We start from the raw sequence: 22,557 nt of genomic DNA, 5'->3' as shown, positions 1-22,557 counted from the left end.
AAAGGCTGGGAAAATCAGCACAGAAGTTCAAGAATGTATACTACATGCTGTAGCTAGACCAGACTTGATGTCCTGAGGAACATGGTGTGATCTTTAGGGCTTCAGTGTAGCAGAGGCCTGAAGAAATCCAGCCTCATAAATGGACTCCTTGGATCAGTGCTTTGTAGGAACTGAACTCAATTTCAAATCTAATCCCTACTGCCCACCCACACACCCACACAACACCAAGGTACTCCTGAAATGTTGGAGGAAACATTTGTTCTTTTTTCCTTTTTCTATCCATATCTTCTGTCTTAGAATTGAAACAAGTTCCAAAGCAATTCCAAGGCGGAAGAGCAGTAAGGTCTAGGCAATTGGGGTTAAGTGATTTGTCTGGGGTCACAGAGCTAACAGGTGTCTCAGGCCACATTTGAACTCAGGTCCTTCCAACTTCAGGCCTGACTCTCTATTTACTGAGCAACCTAGCTGCCCCTGTATATCTTTTCTTACCATAGCCTTACAAAAAGCTCTCTACTATTATGTGTTTAAATGGAACTGGATGCTAGTCACTGGGCTCCTGAAAACAGGGGGATCAGAACTGGTAAGGGATTAATGCAGGAAAAAGAAAATGACCCCTTTAGGATGCTCAAGAACCCAGAGAGAAAGATGTGGCCTTCTTGGCCCAGAGGGACCAAACATAATGCATTTTATATATATACTATTTTGCATAGTTTTCTGTGTTGATGTAGTTTTCCCCAATGAATTGTAAGATCCTCAAAGATAGGGACTATTTTTTAACTTTGTATCCTCAGTACTCAGCAGTTTCTGAAACATAGTAGGATCTCAATAAATGCTTGTTGAGTTTTTGAATATAAGCCAAATTTATATTTCTAAAACTGATCTGACCATGTAGTACCCTAATAAAAAATCTTTTGTGTCCCTAGTGCATTTAGAATGAAATATAAAATCCTTGGTTTAAACCTTCTATAATATGGCTCTGGACTACGTTTCCCACTCTTAGATCATATGTACTCCGTTCTAGTTAAACTAGCCTATGGGTGCTCACTCTTCATAAACATTCCTGCCTCCCCTGTTTTGCAGATGGTTCAACATGCCTGGAATGCATTACTTCCTCAACTTTCCTTGACCTTTCATAACTGCCTCCCAGTTCTTAACCCATTTCTCTCTTCTCCTTCACTGTCAGTCTCTTTGAATCCCTTTGTTCAGTGCCTGAGGGATGGAATGATCCTTTGAAAAACTTCATTTGTGGACTGGCAAGTTCTCACTGCATGGGAGGATATGGGCAATCCTGTAGGGCAATCCACCTCCTTCTCTCCTGATACCATCTTCATGCTGGCATAGGCCCCTCATCAACTGAATTATTGCCAATAGCCAGCTATTTATAGTTTCTCTGGCCCAATTCTTTCCCTATTCCAGGCCATTTTAGTCACCTGTAAATAATCTTCCTAATATGCATGTCTAACCCTGTTACTCCTTTACACAATGACCTCTAATGGTTCCCTATTACTTTGCCAAATATAAGACTGGCATTCAAAGGCCTTTATAACCTGTCACACTTGCCAGTCTTCTACCTTATAGGCACCTATAGTAACCCAGGCATCCTACTTACTACTCCTTAAGACAAACAAACCACACCATTTCTCATCTCCAAGCCTTTTTACTGGTTGTCCTTAATGGCATTAAAGCTCTCCTTCCTTATTCCCACTTCATGGCTTCCTGGTTTCTAAGTCTAAAAAAAGCTAAAACCCCATCTTCTATAGGAAACCACTTTTGATTTCTTTCATTGCAATCCCTATATATCTTATTTGTAGCTAGTTATGGGCATGTTTTCCTATCCCAGTGGATTAGGCTCCTTGACTCAGTCATTTACCTTTATATATCACCACTATAAGCACAGTACCTGATAAAGTAAGCTCTTATCAAGCATTTTCTATCAAAGTCAGTGTTCCTGGATCATTACTAGGAGAAATATAGTGTAAGATTAAAGAGGTAGAAAGGGGCCAAGTTGTTTTGTGCTTGTATTATGTCTGAAGATATTTGCAGGGCCAGTTTAGGGATGGTACTGACTGGAGACCAGAACTAAAGCTGGACATTTTGATTTAAATAACCAAGGTAGGAATGTGAAACAGGATGGCATCTAGTCATTCTGTTCTTACCACTGTCCCAAGGACAGCCTTGTTATCTTTTTTATTTTAGGGGAATACTAATTCTTATTGCAGAAATAAAGGAGGAACCCCAATAGGCACTGATTGTATCCAAGACAAAAGGAAGTTTGTGGAAAAAGTAAATTCCAGGCATGGGAACAGCATGAACTCAACTGATTTGAACAGGTATTCTAGAAACAGAATTATACCCTAAATGTTACTGGGTATACTGTCCTTTAGCTTAGGCTATCAGGCTATCCTGTATAAGCCAGACCAAAAAATAAAAGAGGAAAAATGCCAAATCTTATAACGTTTTGTAGTAGCAAAAAAATTTTAACTTGTGCCAAAAGGAAGAGTTGTCCCATTAGGAAGATGGTTACACAAATCATAATAAACAAACATAACATTGAGGTGGTATTAAGGGATTGTGGAAAAAACAGACCATTTTAAAAATGGAGGACAGGGGGCAGCTGGGTAGCTCAGTGGATTGAAAGTCAGGCCTAGAGACCAGAGGTCCTAGGTTCAAATCAGGCCTCAGACACTTCCCAGCTGTGTGACCCTGGGCAAGTCACTTGACCCCCATTGCCCACCCTTAGCACTCTTCCACCAAGGAGCCAATACACAGAAGTTGAGGGTTCAAATAAAAAAGAAAAATGGAGGACAATTTGAGAGAAATGTGGAAACATTGTATAAACTGATAGAATGACCCACCCCCAATTCCAAGGCCTAGTAATAAAGATAGAGGACATTACTACAGACATGAGGGACAACCTGTGTGTGCTAAAGTGGAATACTGTTTAAGAGGAACCATTCATTTAAAACTTACAAGTATTATAGGCCAAATGTGAAGTCAAGTCTAGTTAAGATAGGAGGAAGCCTGACTATGGCAGTTTTTGTGGAACAAAGATTAGAATGTTAAGCAGCAAAGAAATAAATTACAGGTAAGTGATAATGCACAAGGTAGATCCCATTTAAGGAAAACTCATATTAGGAGACCCACATTCTAGTCTTGAGAAAAATATGCCACATTCCCAAGAAATAGCAACTGGTTCAATTCCTGACCTACTGGGCAATTTTAGCAAAACTTTTCACTTTCAGGTCCAAGGTTGCTAGGGAAGCAGAGCTGTTTCAAGGTTACCTTACCTTGTCTCTTCAGCAGCTTTCAGTCATATCCCAACCTTGGGGTTCCAAAAGCTAAAAAACCTCATTCATTCTGCTTCTGGGCTTTACTTGAATTTCACTCTTATTCAAAATTAGAGTATGTGCTCTGAATTTTTGTTCAAGTTTCCTTATCACTACATCTGGTAATAGACAAATATAGCAAATCTTTTCCTATCCAATGTCCTAAACCTATAAAAGCCTATTTAAGGCAATATCCAAATATTACACACTAAACTTTCCATCCTCAAAATCTAGTGAGTAAACAGAAATATCCTATCTCTAATTTGCATGAAAAGATGAGATGTTTGACTTGTCTCCAGAATAGTGGAAGTGATTCAAATCTTTTTATGTCCCCAGAACTCTTAAGCTGTGGGTACAAAGACAATTCCAGGAACCCAAATTCCTAATTAAAGCTCTTTTTTTCCAAAAAAACCAATGTGGTTCTCTTGAACTTATTTTAATCTAGACAAATTGCTAAAACTTTAAAAACAAAACCTAGATTTCCCAAAACAGTTTCAGGCAACTGTTAACGAACCCCAAAATTTACACTAGTTGCAAAGTTCTTTTCCTTAAAAGACATCATTCAAGAATTGACAGCCTGAAAATGAGACATGGATATACCAAGTACAACTATTAGGCAAAATCAAGTAACGTTTTTTCCAAAGTAACAGCTAACACAACAAGTCAAATCAGACCAAGGCTTTTATTTGCTCATTTCTTGCATTTAAAATATTCTTCGATGACATCTTTGGCCTGAGATTCCTTGCCATAGTCCTAAAAGAAATCAAGGAGCACTTTTAAATTTATGAAAAGCATTTTGAAATTTACATTTCACAACACTAATTCCCATTAGTAAGCAAGTAAAAATAGAAGTAAATCAAATTTCTCTATTAATACCAAAAATAATTTGGTAAAAGCAAAATACAACATTAAAAACAAGCACAAACTACAAAAGAAAACACATCTTTTCAAACCAATGTAAACATCTAAAAACCAATCATAGAATAATATACTGTAGCCATTCTCAGGGACCTTAAAGACCTCACAGTTTTTAAGGCTCGTACCATGGCTGTACTATTGCCAATATTTTACTTCTGAAAAACACATTCAGGTAAATCAGATGTAATGTACTGGCTTTCAGGATTTTTTAGAATACCCATTTCTGTCGACACAAATAAAATAAGAACTGAAAGTAGGTAATATTTTTTAAAAACACTATTAAAAACATTGAAAACTTTCTTTAAACTAAAGGATCTCAAACTTTTTTCATAATGCCTTTCTGGACCTGTTTCCTTCCTCTGAACAAGCAAGTCATTTCAAAACTTTGATGGTCTAAAGCAACTGAATTGGAGGTGACAAAAGTAATTTTTCTTAAAAAATTAGGTCAACTCACCTTAACAACAACGCAACTGCAGCCAACCACTTTCCGAGGCTTTCCTTCTCTGTCAATTTTACAGAGGCCTACCCATTCACCCAGTTTCTTGTTGTCATCAACCTACAAAAAAATCATACCAGTTCAATATGGTACTTTTGGGGGACAATATTAAAAGGTAGGCAGATGGCTGTACGCTCAGATATGTTGGGTGACATGGCTGTTCTCTTCATTATTATCAGTAGAGGGAGCCAAGTTGTCATCATGTACAGCATTTTCAAAACAGATCCCACTAATCCCTAACCACAACTTTCTCCTGCCCCTTTAAAGTTTCCACATCTTATTGTAAATATAAAATCAGTAAAATGCATTCCTATTTAAATTTGCTTGCAAAGATTTAAAACAAAAGGCAATAGTCTGAGAGAACGTTATTACTCTAAAGTTGCTAATAACTTTATAAAAAATTCTACTTAAGTGCTCTTAAGTTACTATGAATCTCAATATTTAAAAAATCTCACCTTGATCAAGTTGATTTGGTGCTCAGCACACAAGGCCTCAACCAACTTTACATACATAGGTTCATCACAGTTGGAAGCAAGAACACAAAGATGGGCTTGGCGTCTAAAAAAGGCATAAAGTCTTGTTACAATCTAGAAAAGAATTGCTTATAAAATTGTTATGCTTAAATAAGCAGTAGAGTTTATTGGTGAAAGTTTTTTCTTTTTGCACTGGCTACATTGGCAACGAACAGCATGATACTACCATAAATTATCCAGTACTATGTCACAGGTTTCATCTAGTCCTATAACAGGTCAAACCAACATAGTGGTCAAAGTTGTGGCATTGTGTTCCAACATGCTTATCTGACCAATGTTTGAATTTTCTGCCTTTAGTTGTGACCAAAGAGCTCTAAAAGCTTATGGGCAATCCACAAAACATGCATTCTTAGAACTTTAAGCCTGTCCCTCAGCTTTGGTGACTTGGATGGCAATTAACATTAGAATCAACCACCAGATATAGAGGGCTGTTACCTGTTGCAGGATCAGACACCGAATTAGAATCCATTTTTAAATTGTGCAGCATTCCCAAGGTGCTAAGGTTGAAAGGGACTCATGACAGGTACTGCTGAAGTACATCCAGTCGATGTTTCCATTGAACTGCCCAGTCTATACCAAAGTGAATTGAACTGACTTGAAATTCATCTGATTTAGAAAGCTTTCAAAATGTATAACTTAAATAACCAAATTAGGTAGTTTAATACATGCAGTTACTTTGCCAGTGTAACTAGTCCAGAAAAAAATACTTTCAACTAGGCCCAAAGTGTATTTCAATGGCATGTAATTTGGTTTCTTGAATAAAGCTAAATTGCCAATTATTTTTATGTTGTCAAAAATCTAGATTTGAATTTTTAAGCTATGGTCCATAAACCTTGCTAACTTTCCTTTGTAATGTTATTTTGTGCACTCAGAACTTTTGAGAAAGGGAACATAGCTTGCCAGTCTTTCATTACACATAACTTCTAACTTCTTGTTCAACTATAATGAACTAAAACTTGATTTACAGGTTTGTCAGACCATCTTTTATCACTCATAAATGGAGTGTAGGGGTATCCGACAATCAAGTCATCATTCAAACTCTGTAAATATCTAAAGCAGGAGTTATTTTACCTAATTCTATTTTCATTACTGGTTTTCCAAAGAGTAAATATTAAAATCTAGTCAAGAATAAAACCAAACAGTTCTATTACTTACAGTCCAGAGATTTTATCCACATGCACCATAAATAGAACCAATCACAGCAATTAAAGGACTGTGCCCATGTTGCTAGTAAAATTTTACAAAATCTACCATCAATTAAACATCTATTTCTACAGTACAAGTGTCTAAAACCTGAAATTATATGGATGAAGAGTAAGCTTTTTTCCCTTTTCCGATAATATGCAACTTATCTATAATGAGAAATTTGTTTTATCCTGGAATACCTAAAACACTTTATAAAGAGTTATTAGAATAAAAAATCCAAGACTTACTTGTCCAAGGCTTTGGCAGCTTCACGAATTCCACGAGCTAGGCCATCGTGGATAAGTGCGGTCTTCAGCACTTCTTGTAGAGCGGTGTTAACGTCCATTACACCTCCAGCAGCAATGCTGTAAACGCAAAGAGAGATGTTTAAACTAACTGGACACCACCACAGGCTTCCACCCTTCCTTCCTCTAACTTCTTAAGAGGTTGCCTGCCACGTGGGGGAAAAGGTTTTGGTCCCCTGCGCATTCATTTGGGGGTTGGAAAAGAGAAGCAACTTTGCTTCTCGGACCTGTGTTGGCTCAGGCAGGCAGAGCCTGGAAAGGCGCCAACCTCCCCCCCCCACCACCACCACCACGGGTGAGGTGTGCACGTGGCCTCGGCGGAACGGGGCTCCGGAGCGAGCCATAGGGTAGAGAACATAAACCCCTGGAGGTTTCCTCACGTAAGCGCCCCCTCCCGCCCGCCCGCATCCCCGCACTCACCCTTCCTCGGCCATGGCAGCGGTTCACGGGTGAAGCTTAATCTTGAAAGCACTGAAATTAAAGAACAAGTACGTCAAAAGAACGTACCCACGGTGGCCCGTGCTCCGACAGAAACCCCTCAGCCAGAGAAGAGGAGAATTTTACCCACAAGCGCGTGCACCCCCAACTCGCCCACCACAGACACTTACCCCGGGAGCCTCTGCCTCCCGCTCTCCTCAGCGGCGACAGGGAAAGAGGTCCTCCTTCCCCGCCCGGAAGAATTTAAAGGGTTCAGGACCCCTTTACGCGCATGCTCATTAGTCTCCTTGGATAGAGGTGGCTAAAGCTCTGCCGGGCCTGGAGAGTTCTGTTTCGGGCGAGCTTCACAGAGCCTTTGGCAGGGGACGACTGGCAGGCACAGAGGTGGACACTCCCGTCCTGTTCTCTGGGGCACAGAATGGGACTTGGAGATCAAGTTCCGGAGAAGGTATGCGTGGGTTTCCTGGTCCTACACGTGGGTTGTCTGCGTCTCTAGTCTGTGCGTTTAGTTCCCGTCTCAACTTTTCTGTGACTCTGGAATTATGTTACATGTAGTCCTGCCTGTTGTGCTCTTTCTGGCAGCCCTCTGCACGTCCTAGTGGACAGAGCCCTGTGCTTGGAGTCAGGAAGATTCGAGTTCAAATGTTGCCTCTGATCCTACTTACAGTGTGACCTTGGGCAAGTCACTTCGCCCCAGGTTTCCTCAGTTTAATCATCTGCAAAATCCTGATAATCACAGCGCCCGTCTCCCAGAGTTATTGTGAAGATCAAATGAGCTAAAAATTGTAAAGTGCCCAGCACAGTGCCTAACACACAGTTAAGCGTATAACAGATATTAGCTATTATTATTACCTTGCAGGGTTGTTGTGAGGATTAAATAAGATGATATTTGAAAAACTCCTGGCACATAGTTCAGGTTAGTAAATATTTCTTCCCCAGAAAAAGTCAATCTGCCTACATCTGTCTCCGCTTCTTCCTAATCTTCCAAGAGACTGGTATTATCATCCTTTCCTCTTTGCAATAAAATGGCAAATGCCTTGTCCTCTAATTGTGTCATTTGAGAGATGAGATACAGACAGAAGAGAGAGCGTGTGGGTGTGCCTGCGTCTTCATGTTTTAATAAATGGGGGTTAGGGGGTGGGGCGGAGTGGGCTTCTGGCAGACCTTTTTTGTGTAGTTATGATATGGAAAAAGTCACTTTAGTTTCTCATTGGATTTCTTGATCGTTTTTGGTCTAGTACAAAGTTTTTACTTGATTAAATATGTGGGAGCTGCACAATTTGCCTCTAGTTCACGGAGCTGTCTAGTAAGGATTTAATAAATGCTTGTTGATAGATAGTTGATCTCAAATCTAACCTAAATCTTATCTGCTATAGTTTTAAATTCAGGCTAATCCCTTTTGTTCTTGGGTCTGTTCCACTAAATGCTGCTGCATTCATTGCTTCTTCTATACTCCCTGTACATACATGAGCACCTGAACACACACACATAGTCCACAGGAGGCTGCAATCCCAACTATAGCCTTTGGCTCCTTTTAAGGGAACATTATTAGAGCAGGAAGCCAAGTGTATATTGGGGAGATGGGGTAAGGGAGAGGGGGAAATTGAGGTAAGAGAGAGATAGGAGTTATATATATATATATATAAAGGGATATTATTATAGGATAACATGGAAGAAGAAGGAGATGTTATATGTTGGGAAAAGAATATGAATTTGGGATGGGGGGAGATGGAGAGGGAGGTTATCTATGTTTGGAGGGTTTTGTATAATTCTTAACAATCCCAGGTAAAAGTGTTTTTTCATTAATCACTTTGGTTTTGTGGCCAACAACTGCTTGCAATTGTCCAAGGGGACAGATGACAAGTAGCTGTAATTTAGTTGTCTGACACTTCAAGATTTATAGAAAATGTAATTAGAGCCAAGACACTTAACTCATAAATAAATGTTAAATTCTATTTAGTGACTTCTTTGACTTTCTCTTCTGGCCCTTTCTTATGTCCATTCAGTATTCATGTTCCATAGCTTGGAGTCACCTTTTATACATATGATTAACCAAATCTCTCTCTTTTCTCCCAAATTCCCCCTAACATGCTTGTCCCCATATCCTGTTACCTGCAGGATATATCTGTATGGCTGTCCTGATGGCATTTCAAATTCATTATGCAGCCAGGTGGGTCAGTGGCTAGAGAGCCAGGCCTAGAAACCAAAGGTCCTAGGTTCAAATCTGGCCTCAGATACTTCCTAGCTGTGTGACCCTGGGCAAGTCACTTGACCCCCATTGCCTACCCTTACCACTCTTCCACCTATAAGTCAATACACAGAAGTTAAGGGTTTAAAATAAAATTAAAAAAAAAATAAAAAACTTTTTGTGGCTCCTACCTGTATAATAAATAAAATAGAAATTCTAGATCCAGTCAATAAAGGGGCTCTACAATCTGGCTCCAAATTACCTGCTTAAACCTTATCTAACTTCCCTCCTTATGCTCCCTCCCTTAAATTAGATTGCTTTCTGTTCATGTTCTTTATTCACATGGTCACCATGCCTGGTATAGATACATAATTTTCTCCCCAAAATTAGACTGTAGAAATTCCTCTTGTCCTATTGAGAAGTAGCATGGAGAGAGTACTGAGCTTGGAATCAGGAAGACCAGCATATCATTTGACATTTACTTCTATAGTTTATTTGACAGATGAGGAAACTGAGCCAAATAGGGTTAAGTGCATTTTCCAGGGTCACATATCTAATAAGTGTCTGAAACTGGTTTTGAACTCAAGTAAATTAAGTCTTCCTGACTCCAAGCCCAGAGTTCAATCTTCTGTACCACCTAGTTGCCCCTTTCCTAACCCTGTGACCCTGGGCAAAATACTCACCTTTTCTGTGCCTTAAGTTTCCTCATCCATAAAATGGGAGGATTTGATTGTCTCTAAGTTCCCTTTCCAGCCCTAAATGTATTATCCTTCAAGACCTAACTCAGATACCTCATCTCCCATGAAATCTTCCCTGATAACAGCCAAAGTAAAATTGATGTCTCTTTTCGCTGTCCAAAATACTCTCTCTGACCCCTAACCTTCCCCACCATTACTTCAACCCCTGCCATAAGTAGTTTTCTTTTATTAAAGCATAAGTTCCTTCATGAGAGAGAGAGTAAGATTTAAGAGGAAGAGGGGAGAACAATTATTACTCACCAACCATATGCCAGGCACTGTGCTAAGTGTACTACTGATAATCTCTCATTTGATCCTCACAAAAACCCTGGGAAGTAGTTGCTATTATTATCCATTTTATATATGAGGAAACTTAACTGAGGTAGACAGGTGTTAAGTGACTGCTAGGGATAGGCATCCAGTAAAGAAATTTAAACTCAGGTTTTTCTGAACAGGTCCTGTGCTCTTCACCACAGCTACAACTATAGTCTGGTGTGCTTGTATTTGTATTGCAGGTTTAGCAAAGTGCCTAAAACATAGAAGGTGCTTAAAAATGCTTTTTTATTCATTTAGTCACTCATGTATTCATTCCCCAAATTTATTATTTTCCTAGACCTTTCATCTGCACTTACTTTACTCTCACATGTGTTTATATCCTTGTCTTATATCTTAAGTACTTTGGAGGTCCTGAATTCTCAGCTCCTAACACATGATAAGCACTTAATGACTTAAAAATTTAATCAAATCATTAACACTAAAAAATAAAAAATTAGTGGATATTTTTTAAACCAGGAAAACCATAATAATAGCTTCTCTCTCAGAACAGGTTTTATAGATGTTTAAAAATCATACCTCTGCTAGGTAGTTAACACTGAAGTCAAGAAACATGTACTGAGTTCCTAGAACTAGACACAGTACTAAGTTCTAGGGATACAACAAAGGCAAAAAAAAAAAAAAGTCATGCCTTCAAAAAAGCTCACAATCTAATGGGAGAGAGCATGAAAACAATTACATATGAAGTGCAAATTTAAATAGTTCAACCGCTTCACAGTATTTATTATTTGAATTAAAGTTCAAATTAATGAACTAAGCTCTGTCTGTAATTATCTATAAATACTTTTATATCTATGACTATTTGTAGATATATACTGCATATGTAAATATATGTATATTTTATTTCTATAGATAGCCTAACAAGCAAACAGGCAGATAGGTGGGATAGATCAATATAGATAGATGGAAAGATAGACAAATAAAAGTTTTAGGCCTAGAAATCAAGAAACCTGAGTTTCTTGTAGTGGTGAACTTAGCAGGGTACTTTGCCAAGACTTAGTTTCCTCCTCTGTAACATGAATAATGTAGACTAGTTCCACTCTGTAAACTTAGTAGATTTTACTATTCAGTAATTAATCCATCAACAAATATTTATTAGTCATTTACCATGAGCCAGAACCCTTGCTAAGAGCTGGGATACAATACTTCAAGGATCTGTGATTTTGTTCATGTGAATGTACCATATTAGCAGAACCTTCTAGAACTCGGGGTCATCTTGGTTCCAGAATGAAGCATCTGAGTTGGCCGTTGTGGAGGAGCAGAATTTCAAATAAAATACTACAAATTTGAGATTATCCCAGATAAGTATTGAGCTTTCATGCCAAAATGGGACAAAGCATTTAAAGTCACAGGTAATAAACTTTAACAGTATAACAGTATAACCCATCAGTGGGCCTGTCCTGGGATCAGGAAATCCTGGATTCAAATTCAGTCTCAAAAACTTAAAACCTACGTGACATTGGGCAAATCATTTAACCCTGTGTGCCTCAGTTTCCTCATCTGGAAAATGGTGAACAACTCCAGTATCTTTACAAAAAAACAAACAAAAAAAAAACATGAATGGGGGTCACAAAGATTTGGATAGGACTGAAAAAAGCGAACAACACACAATCCACCACCACTAAGCTGCTCATAAGTACAAACAAGTCCTTTGAATTTCACATTTTCATAACTTCTTTTTCCGATTCTAAGATCAAGTGGAGAATCACACTTTATTATTGAATTGAGTTCTTTTTATGACTAGTAAAATAGTCAAAAGGGAGAATAAACTGAATTGTTAAGAGTCAAATTAGCATATACATATATATGCATGCATATATATGTATGGGTTCTTTAAGACCAGATATTAATACCTGTACTTTAAACTTAAGGAACAATCAGTGGCTAAAAGGTGCCTCAGTGAAGACAATGATTTACTAAGACTGGGTAGGGCCTCTGGAAAGAACTGGCCTTAAATTTTATCATGCAGTAAGTTGAATTGGAGCTTTTTCATTCATCTCTCACTATTAAATTCAGCCAAGATTTTGGATTCCAAATCTGTAAAGCACTAATAGTTTGGTGCCAATAGCTTAGAACTCAAGACTTTGAAGGCTCATTTGTCTTTATATTCAGCTGTCTTTCATTTCTAATATTTTATGCTTTTTACTGTGCTTTAGAGCAGTTTAAAAAATAATAATGAAGGCACTATAGTACAGGGATTCTGTGAATTTAATTTTAAAAGCACTACATCTTGTTTTCTTATACCAGTTCTCAATCATATTACTCTATATTAGTAAACAGCATTTTTTCACATTAAACTCCACACATATATTTTGTTTCCTCCTAATTTTTAATTGAGATCTGTGCTCTTTTTTTTGAAGTTGAAAGGGTTTCAGTTATATACTAGAGCTAAACAAAAAGGAATCCCCTCAATGTGTATTTCTTCCCAAAACAGAAATAGTACCAAATGGGTTACAGTCTGAATTGACTCCTTTTCTGTTTCTTTTCCCTTTCTCTCTTTTCTCTCTTCTGTGTGTATGTCTCTCTCTTGTCACTCTATCTCTGTGTCTCTCTCTTCTCTGTCTCTCCCGTTTGTCTCTCTGCCTCTCCTCTGTCTCTGTCGTCTCTCTCTGTATCTCTGTCTCCATCTTTCTCTCTCATCTCTCTTTCTCCCAGTGTGTCTCTTTTTTCTGTCTCTGCCTTCCTTCTGTCTCTGCCTCTCTGTCTCTTCTCTGACTCTCCTCTCTCAGTGTCTCTCTTGGTGACTCTGTCTCTCTGTGTATCTCTTTTTTTCTCTGTCTCTGTCTTCCTTCTGCATCTATCTCTCCCTTTCTCTGTGACTCTTCTATGTCTCTGTCTGTCTGTCTGCCTCTCCTCTGTCTCTCTGACTCTCCTCTCTTCGTTCTGCCTGTATGTCTCTTTTTTCTCTCTATCTTCCTTCTGCCTCTGTCTTTTTTTTTTTTTTTTTGGTCTCTCTGTCTTTGTGTCTGTCTTTGTCTCCCTCCCCTAAACCCCAATGCTCACTCTCCCCTCCCCCATTACTAAAGAGACCTGTGTCTTTAAAAAAAAAAAAAAGCAAAGTTAACCTTTACACACTCTCCAAGGAAGGCTTCTACCATTGAGTGTGGTGCTGAGGACCTCCCGGACCTGCAGAGGATGGCAGGGCGCTGCTGAAAGTCTGTGGGGAGCCGGGGCTGAAGTTCCCAAGGCACGATTCCATGCTGAGAAGGAGCCGGGAGGCCCTTCGCTCTGCCGGCTCAGGATGGACAGACCTCCGCTGCCCGAGAGCAACGTAACCTCAGGTTGTGGGGGAAGATGTGTAGTGTGGTTTTTGAAAGGTTTCTGAACCGGTTCTTCCCTCTCCTCCCCAAAGAAAGGTCCTGAGGCTGGTGGACAACTTCGCTGCCGCAGTCCGGAGAAAAGTTCTAAGGACTTTGCTTATAAATAGTCATTTGTTATGGGATACCCTGGGTGTTCGGAGAGAGGGCTTTTGAGGGCTTCTGCACTCAGGACTTGCACTTTAAACTCCCAACGGTGAATTTTAGCATGGAAGCTTTGGGTTTAGTGTATGGACTCCTGGCTCCCTCCTCAGTTTCACTCTATCCTCCTTTCCTCTCCACATTCCCACCCCCCCAACTTTTTTTTTTTTTTTAAATTCGATTTTTCCCCGTGATTCCTTCCAAACTTGTTCAGTAGTTCCTGTTACTAATTTGCCAGTGCGTAGTAAGTGATTTGTGTGTTGGGTTTTCTTTTTCTTTTTTCTCTCTTTTTATGAATTTCACGGATATCCTTGTTTGTGCAAATGGAATCATTTCCCACAAGATTTCTCTGGGCCATTCTAGTTATTTTTCCATGCAGTGCAGCTTGTTGGAAACATGTAGAGAAAATAGGAGCTACAACTTTCTAGATGAATGACATTCTCAGTAATTGATCTGAGCAGTATTGCAGCTTTAAAACTAAATTAAAAATCAGTTTTGAAATTGAAAGGTGCATGAGTAACTGACTAACATAACTAACTTAAATATGATAATCCTGAACAGAAAAGCTAAATTAAAAGATGAATGAATGTAATAACTGGTTTGAATTTGAACTAGTCTTAAAATTAAGAGATGTATATTAACTAGTTTGAATATGATAATCCTGAATATAAAAGCTAAATTAAAAGGTGCACACATAACTAGTATGGAAGTATATTTTGTACAACTTCATAGGTACAATCAATATCATATTGCTTGCCTTCTCTAGGGATAAGGGAAGGACTGGAGGAAGAGAATTTATAGAACTCTTTTAAATGTTAATTTTTTTATTTGTAGTTAGGAAATACTTATGAAATAAAATGTTTTGATAAATAATAAATTAAAAGGTACATTAGTATACTAACCAGTTTGATTATGATAGTCCTAGAAATAAAAACTATATTAAGGTCCAAGAATATATCAGCTACTTTGAAGGTTCTGCATGTAACTTCCAGATTTATAAGAATTTTTTTTTGCTGAAGCATACTATTCTTTCCTGTAATTCTTCCACTATTTCATTTTACATATTTATCTGTGTCTTTAATTCCCTCGATTCCCTTAAATGAAAAATAATGAACTACAGTTCAACCCTGAATATAAAATGAAACCATTTCAGCATATGAAACAGGCCAAAAAAGATTTGTAAATTCATCAGAGCCAAACACCAAAATTCATTCTGCTGTTTTAGGGTATTATTAGAGTATATATCCTTTAAAAAAAAAAAGAATATATGTCTTATTTATAAGGTTCCCTTCAACCACTAAGGATATAACTAATTAGATTGTTTGCAAATTTATAATTTGAAATATTTATTGCCAAATACATATCAATGAAAACTGTCTCTAAAATCACAGTAAAATAAGATGAAGATTGTGTATATCACTTGCAAACATTAATGCATTCTTTTTTAAAACTAGTGTTATTGTTAATTTTCTTTTTAAAAAATATAATATTCAAAGTACTATATATATAGCAACCAATGGGTAAATAGGATTGGCTATTGATATTGAAGTTTATATAACTTCAAAATGCTTGTATTTAAGATGATGGCCAGCCAGAGGTTGTTAGAGAAGCATCGAGACGGCTTTCAAGAGAACAGATCTCTATTCTGATATCAGCAGCTTCCATTAATTTAGGATCAATGATGTGCTACTCAATACTGGGACCATTTTTCCCTAATGAGGTAAGAGGTTTTTCATATCTTTACTTACCCCACTCTCCACCAATCTCCCCACAAAAACAGAGTTGGGAAGTGTGTAGACTTAATTGTCCTCTTAAGAAAAAAGGCTGTATCAATACAATGATCCAGGACAATTCTAATGGACTTAGGACCAAGGATGCTATCCACCTCCAGAGAAAGAACTGTTGGAGGTGGAATGCAGATGAAAGCATATGATTTTTTTAGTTGTTTATTTAGGTTTATGTTTTGGGATTTTGATTTTATAAGATTACTCACTTAAAAAAATGAACAATATGGAAATATGTTTTTTACATGATAATACATGTATAACCCAGATCAAATTGCCTACCAGCCCCAAGTGAAGGAAGGGAAGGGAGATAAGTTCCATGATATAACTTAGGAAAACTTGTGTGGAAATTTGTATGTATCTGGTAATAAATAAATAAAATTTATAGAAGCGATATATAGTAATTTATATTATGTAGAATCTTCAAATCTAGAACAAATATCAGTAGTCAAAATCTTAACTCAGCAAGAAGAGTGAGCCAAGCCAGAAGGCCATTTATGTCAATCCATAGGGATAGAGAACCAAGATTTCATTGAGATAGGGAATACTTGGATAAGGGAAACTCTGTTTACCAATCAATCAGGTGGGCACTTTTTCTGCAACTTAATATTCTCAGAGAGTTGCTCAGAATAGTGAAAGACATAAAATCTTGTCCATGAACAATAACCAGAATGCATTAAAGGCAAAACTAGAACACAGGCCTTCCTGCCTCCAAGACCAATATTTTCTCCACTATAAAAATAGCTAGTATTTCTATAGCACTTTAAGGTTTGCAAAATGCTATATGTGTTTCATCTCACTTGATCCTCACCACAGTACTGAGAGATAAGTGCTATTGTTATCTCCATCTTATGGAAGAGAAAACAGAAACTAGGTAAAATGACTAGCACCCAGCTCAGAAGTGATGGAGGCTGGATACTAATTCAAGTCTTCTAGTCCCTCTCATTTTGAAACAAAAAAAATTCTTTACCACGAGAATACAGATAGTTCCTTGAGCTCACTGACTTATATAATGGATTTCTTCTGAAAGTAATTTTACTGGACATTCTGATTTTTCTTTGGACAGTAGAAAAGAGTAACTTACCTCCCAGAGTCTTTATATTAGACTTTGATTTGCTGACTCACCAATTTCTCATTACAAAGTTTTAAAGTCAATAATGCTTCTGGAAGCAGTCTTATTGTTACTGTCTTACAGAGTGCTAAGGGGCAGGGTAATAGAGTGTTAGATCTGACATAAAGAAGATCTGAATTCAAATTTTACCTCAGCCACTTACTAGTTATGTGGTCCTGGGTAAGTTACTTAACCTCCACCTGCCTCAGTTTCCTTATTTGTAAAAATGGGTATAATAATAGCCTTTACCTCTTAGAGTTATTGGGAGGATAACAATAGATCTTTGTAAAGTGCTTTGCATACTTGAAAGCAGAATGAAGTTTTTGTTACTCAATCATTTCAATCATATCTAATTCTTTGTGACCCCATTTGGGGTTTTCTTGGCAAAGATACCATAGTGGTTTTCTATTTCTTTCTGTCCAGCACATCTGACCAGAAGCTCACTGAAGCTGAGCTTGTCCTGGTTCCCAAACCCATGAATTGCCTGAAGCTGAGCAGCACTACTAGCCTCTAACGATTTAAAAACTACTCAGCTCTCTCCTCAGGGGATTCCCAAGATTATTCTATGGACTTTTGATTGTTTTGCAAAACATCTACCTTGTCTGAACCCCCTGAAATCTGTAGTCTGGTCTTCTGAGAATTGTATAGCTTTGTCCTCCCTGTTCTATTCCTCTATAATAACCCCATGCCAATCCCCCTCAAAACTTCCTGCCACTTACTGCTTCATGAATTCCCAGTGACAACTCCTTTCCGCAGCTAAAGATAATTTTCACTATATTGATTTTCTTTTCTTTCAAGTTGACACTTCTCCCATTCATTTTACACATGAAGAAATTGAGGCAAACAGGGTTAAGTAACTTGCTGGTAGTGTCTGAGGCCAGATTTGAACTCAGGAAGACAATAACTCTTCCTCACTCCGGTTCATGCCTCTGCTTTGCCACCTACCTGCCCATTATATAAGTACTAGCTATTATTGTACTAATACTACATAATAGGTCTTCAGTATTTTTTTCCTAGCAACCTAACTTCTGAAGTGTTGTTGAATTAGCACCTGGAGGTGATATAACAGAGAAACATTTTTATAGTTTCATTTTAAAGAACCTACTACATGCAGCTGCCTCATGGAATCCCAGGTTCCTATGGATGCACATTTTAAATTTCTACACTAATTCATATTCAACTAATTTAAATGTCTTATGTTCCACTTACTATACCTACCCAAAATCTTTTCCAAGACTATGTTCTAAGCATTTTATTTAGCCTATATTCTTCTTTGTGAAAGTCAACAGAATTTATTAATTATCATGTAATTATTAGGTTCAAAAAATTATGCTTTGCATTTTATAGGGGAAAGAATAGATATACAAATTTATAGATGAAAAATATAAATATAAAAATATAAACATATTGAAAGGAAATATGAAAAGTAAGGATGCCAAGCAGGAGGTGGTAAGAGCTTTAACTTGTGTGGTGGAAGTGAAAAGAGGAATTGAATACTAAGGATCTTGGAAAAGGAGAATAACTAGGACTGAACAGCTGGCTGGATTTTGGAGCAGTGAAGGAGAGCCAAAAATCTAGAATGCCCTAAAGTTGGGAGATTGAATTGTTGAGCAAATTGTGTAACTGATGAAGGAGGGCCTGTTTTGGAAGGAAAGTGGTGAGTTTTAGACACACTGAGTTTGAAATGGCAGCAAAACAGATGATTCAGGACTAAAAGTCAGAGAGAGAGAGGATTAAGATTATAACAAGAATTGAGAACACTAAGGGAGAATGTCTGGGGAGAAAAGAAAAGAAAGTGAAGGACAGAATTTTAGAGCAATGACTGAATTTGAAAGTATAGGAACAACAACAACAATAAAAAAAAAAACAGGAGAAGATTCACCAAGATCTTGGAGATAGGAAGAAACCTTGGACCGAGCAGGGTCATAAAAGGAAATCAAGGAAAAAGTGACGGTACTTTAACAATGCCAGGCTGCAAAAAACTTAAGATGCATATTGAGAAGATACTGTGGAACTCTATGAGTCAAGCAGGCATTGGTAATCTTTGAGAAGGAAGTGTCATCAAAGTATCTGAAGGTGAAGTCAGATTACATGAGAGGATAAGTAATAAGTAACATAGTAGAGACTTCTTCCTTCTAGGAATTTAGCAGCAGAGACAAGAGAGAATTGGGGTCTACTATTTGCTGGGTGCCAGCAAAATCAAGACAAAAATGGCAGTTCCTGCCTTCAAGGAGCTTATATCCTATTGAATAGGAACATTTACATGAATACATGTATCAAAAATGTAAATTTGGGGGACAGGCACCAGTTTCTCAGAGGATCTACAAGGGCTTCATGTAGATGACACATGAGCAAAAGTGGAGGAAGGAACATGTCGGGCATGGAAGACAATTAGTACAAAGAAGGGAGATGGAGTGTTTTGTGTGAGAAACAGCAGGAAAGTCAGTTTAGCCGGACTATCCAATGCAGGAAGGGAATCAGAGCATTTATTAAGTGCCTACTAGACATAGACATTGGATATATAAGTGTAAAAGTGAAACAATCTACATGGAAGGATGATTGTTCCCTGGTTGTGTAGAGCAAAAAGAGGCAATAGGGAGTCACTGGAGTTTGAGAAGGGGAATGTCCATGGTCAGATTTACATGTTAGGAAAATCACTTTGGAAGCTGGATGGAGGGTGGATTGGAAAGAGAAGAGACGAGGTTGGAAAACAAATTAGGAGACTACTCCAGGAAGCACAAGTAGATCAGGAAAGACTGAAGATGAGAGAAAGGGGATGATAGCTGTAGCAAGGTGCCAGAGGAGACAAGGAGTGGGGCCAAGGGCCTGCCAGGGGAGGTTGGCTTTGGCAAGGAGCAGGATCATCCCCTCCTGAGAAGATGTAAAGAATGGGAGTAGCCACAGGGATTCACAGGAGATTGGGGAGGCATTCTTTTTTGAGGTGGCCATCCACCTCAAAAGCACTCAAGAGGGCATCCAGGAAGAAGTTAACTTAGGACAGATAAGATAAAATACTTTTTATGTAGCAAATGGTATCTTTATGAAATTGGTTCTATCAAAAGATGGGACAGACTAAAAATAAATTTGATACTTAGTTTTTTAATGGATTCATAGATTCCATAATACATGTTTAAGAAGAAACTAAGATGTTTGAAGATATATCCTTTGCAGTTAATATCAGAGAGGATAGCCTGCCCTAAGATGGAATACATATGGCAGTCACAGGATCCTAGATTAAGAATTGGAAGGGAATTTACATGCCAGAGATTTCAACCCCTTCATTTTACAGATGAAGCAACTGAAACGTCCGATAACTTGACAAGAATCCTACAGCCAGTAAGTGCATGAGGCAGGATCTAACCTTAAGTCTTTCCAGGCTCTGGGTCAAGTTCTCACTCCACTGCACCACCTAGCTGCCACACTTGTCATGGTGGTTATACTTTTATTCCCAGTGAGTGCTGATCTTAATCTTGTGATTTTCAGCATCTTAAGGGGATAGAATCCGAGCCTAGCTTCTCTGGTTTCTAATCCAATGTTCCTTTCATTAGAATTTAGAAGAATAAGATTATATTCTAAAGGTTTTTTTTTTTTTGCCTTGGTTATGCTTGTTTGTTTTTCCTTTAAAGGCTGAAAAAAAAGATGTCAGCAATACAGTCATTGGAATGATCTTTGGATGCTTTGCTTTGTTCAACTTGCTCTCATCCTTGTTATTTGGGAAATATGTAAGTGCTTTTAGAGTTAATCTGTAAATTCTAATTTCTTAATAAGCCATGACTTGTCATATTTTTTCAATGATCTGTCCTTAATTCCCTTTGATATAGAAATAATCAATGCCATATATTAGAAGATATATCATGAACTATTCTTCTGTTTACACTCTTGCTTTCAGAAATAATGATTTAAGTAAAGAATTTTTGTCTTTACCATGGCTATTAACAAATTCATTGTCATTTCTGAAATAAAATAATAGCACATATTTACATAGTGATGTATGGTTATAAAGTTATTTTACATGTTGTTTAATTTCACCCACAACAAAAGAGTTTGGCAAGTAAGTTATGTGTTTTCTCCAGATAAATTGCCAGAGATGACAGATGAGGAGGTTACATAGTAAATAAATGGAAAATCTAAAATTTGAATTATATCAGTGGAAGAAATACCAAAATTGATGAAACATTTTTTTAATGTTAAATTTCATTTTAAGCATATAATTACACTTAAAAATACTATGTAGAGAGGCAGTTAAGTATATAATGGATTAAGTACTGGCCTTAAATCTGGGAAGACTAAGGTTCATGTCACACCTCTGACAAAGACTGCCCTTCCCTTGCTCACTAAGGTGTGGAGATGGTGACTGGCTTTGTGGTGGAGAGTTTCCTCCCTCCACCAGTGAAGCCACAAGTGCAGGCACTTTCCTCTACTATTATTATAATGGGGCCTTGCTGACGATGCCCAGATGTAAGATGGAGTCATGGAGGCACCCAGGAGGGAGATGGCGGGTCCCATGGTTTCCTCCCTCTTAGGTGAATTGGGCATACTGAGCAAAACCTCATTATTCCCCTTATGTCTCCAGGCAATCGATGCAATTGGTTTTGCATGTCGTCTCCTTTATTAGGTTAGAAGCTGCCGATTGAGAGCAGGGACTACCTTTTGCCTTCCTTTGTATTCCCAGCACTTAGCACAGTGTCTGGCACGTGTTTTTGGTGTTTAGTTGTTCCAGGCATGTCCTCCTTTTTGTGACTCCTTTTTGGGGTTTTCTCGGCAAAGACCCTTGAAAGGTTTGTCATTTCCTTCTCTGGTTCATTTTCCAGATGAGGAGCTGAGGCAAACAGGATTAACTGACTTGCCCAGGATCCCACAGCTAGTCCGAAGCCAGATTTGAACTCATGAAGACGAGTCTTCCTGATTCCAAGCTCTGTGCTCTGTCCACTGCACCACTTACTACCCTCGTCTGGCACATAGTGAGGAGGTGCTTAATAAATGTTTATTGATTCACTGCCTTTGTGCCAGGAAACTGAGAAGTGCAGGAGATACACAGATAAAAGGGGAAGAATGCCCTCCCAGAAAAGAGCGGGGTATACATAGACAGAGTGTTCCTGACATGCAACTTTTAACAGTTTAAGCTGCTCTGAGACCCTGAATATGTACGCAGGGGATATAGACAAAATGAATACAAAGTAGTAAGTCTATAAACAAACTTTGAGACTTGAAGTAAGCAGGAGAAGCCAGGAAGCAGAGATAAGGAAGGAGACTGGCCACCCCTGGCCTGCTGACAGCCAGCGAAAGTGCTGAGTCAGGAGATGGAGGGGAACAGTTCAGGAAGAGCAGGAAAGCCAGTATCACTAGATCAGAGAGGGGTAAAGTGTAAGCAGATTGGGAAGATAGGAAGCAGCCAGATTATGAAGGGCTTTACGAGTCAAATAGATGATTTTAGATTTGATCCTGGAGGTGAGAGGAAGCCACTGGAGTTTACTGAGTTGGAAGGTCAGAGGGAAAAGAGGAGAGCACGACATGGTTGCACCTCTGCTTTAGGAAGATCAGTCTGACAGCCAAGTAGAGGATGGGCTGGAGCAGGGAGAGCCTTGAGGCAGGGAGTCCAAGCAGCAAACTATTGCAAGAGTCCAGGTATGAGGCCATGAGGGCCTGCACCAGGAAGGCACTGGAAGGAAGATTATTATTAGGGGTTCCAAGAGACAAAGACAAAAGGGGAGAGTTAGTATAATAACTTAATAAATTTAATTAATT

At 38.3% G+C, this 22,557-nt stretch overlaps 2 protein-coding genes and 3 non-coding genes across 5 annotated transcripts in view; 1 reads left to right on the top strand and 4 right to left on the bottom strand.

Moving 5' to 3' along the window:
- Positions 1-3,989: 3,989 nt before the first annotated feature.
- RPS12 (ribosomal protein S12) lies at positions 3,990-7,427 on the bottom strand. The gene is made up of 6 exons (XM_044674539.1): positions 7,372-7,427; positions 7,184-7,234; positions 6,707-6,823; positions 5,196-5,298; positions 4,699-4,800; positions 3,990-4,079 (listed from the first exon to the last, which is right to left on the bottom strand). The coding sequence occupies exons 2-6, from the start codon at positions 7,195-7,197 to the stop codon at positions 4,017-4,019; spliced, it is 399 nt and encodes a 132-aa protein (XP_044530474.1). The 5' UTR covers positions 7,198-7,234; positions 7,372-7,427; the 3' UTR covers positions 3,990-4,016.
- Positions 4,316-4,442, bottom strand: LOC123248242. The gene has a single exon (XR_006506311.1). It is a non-coding gene; the product is annotated as a small nucleolar RNA SNORA33 (small nucleolar RNA).
- On the bottom strand, positions 4,867-4,950 carry LOC123248265. The gene has a single exon (XR_006506332.1). It is a non-coding gene; the product is annotated as a small nucleolar RNA SNORD100 (small nucleolar RNA).
- On the bottom strand, positions 6,241-6,312 carry LOC123248199. The gene has a single exon (XR_006506273.1). It is a non-coding gene; the product is annotated as a small nucleolar RNA SNORD101 (small nucleolar RNA).
- Positions 7,196-22,557, top strand: part of SLC18B1 (solute carrier family 18 member B1) — a 41,254-nt gene continuing 25,892 nt past the window's right edge. The window contains exons 1-7 of the mRNA XM_044675442.1: positions 7,196-7,212; positions 7,295-7,419; positions 7,497-7,649; positions 9,320-9,371; positions 13,592-13,740; positions 15,498-15,637; positions 20,439-20,534. Coding sequence (XP_044531377.1) covers positions 7,196-7,212; positions 7,295-7,419; positions 7,497-7,649; positions 9,320-9,371; positions 13,592-13,740; positions 15,498-15,637; positions 20,439-20,534 — 732 coding nt within the window. The remainder of the gene's footprint in view (positions 7,213-7,294; positions 7,420-7,496; positions 7,650-9,319; positions 9,372-13,591; positions 13,741-15,497; positions 15,638-20,438; positions 20,535-22,557) is intronic.

The sequence above is a fragment of the Gracilinanus agilis genome, chromosome 4, assembly GCF_016433145.1.
Source record: "Gracilinanus agilis isolate LMUSP501 chromosome 4, AgileGrace, whole genome shotgun sequence".
NCBI classification, from domain to species: Eukaryota; Metazoa; Chordata; class Mammalia; order Didelphimorphia; family Didelphidae; genus Gracilinanus; species Gracilinanus agilis.
Note: the sequence above shows the minus strand (reverse complement) of the source record. Positions and strands in the feature narration are given on the sequence as shown.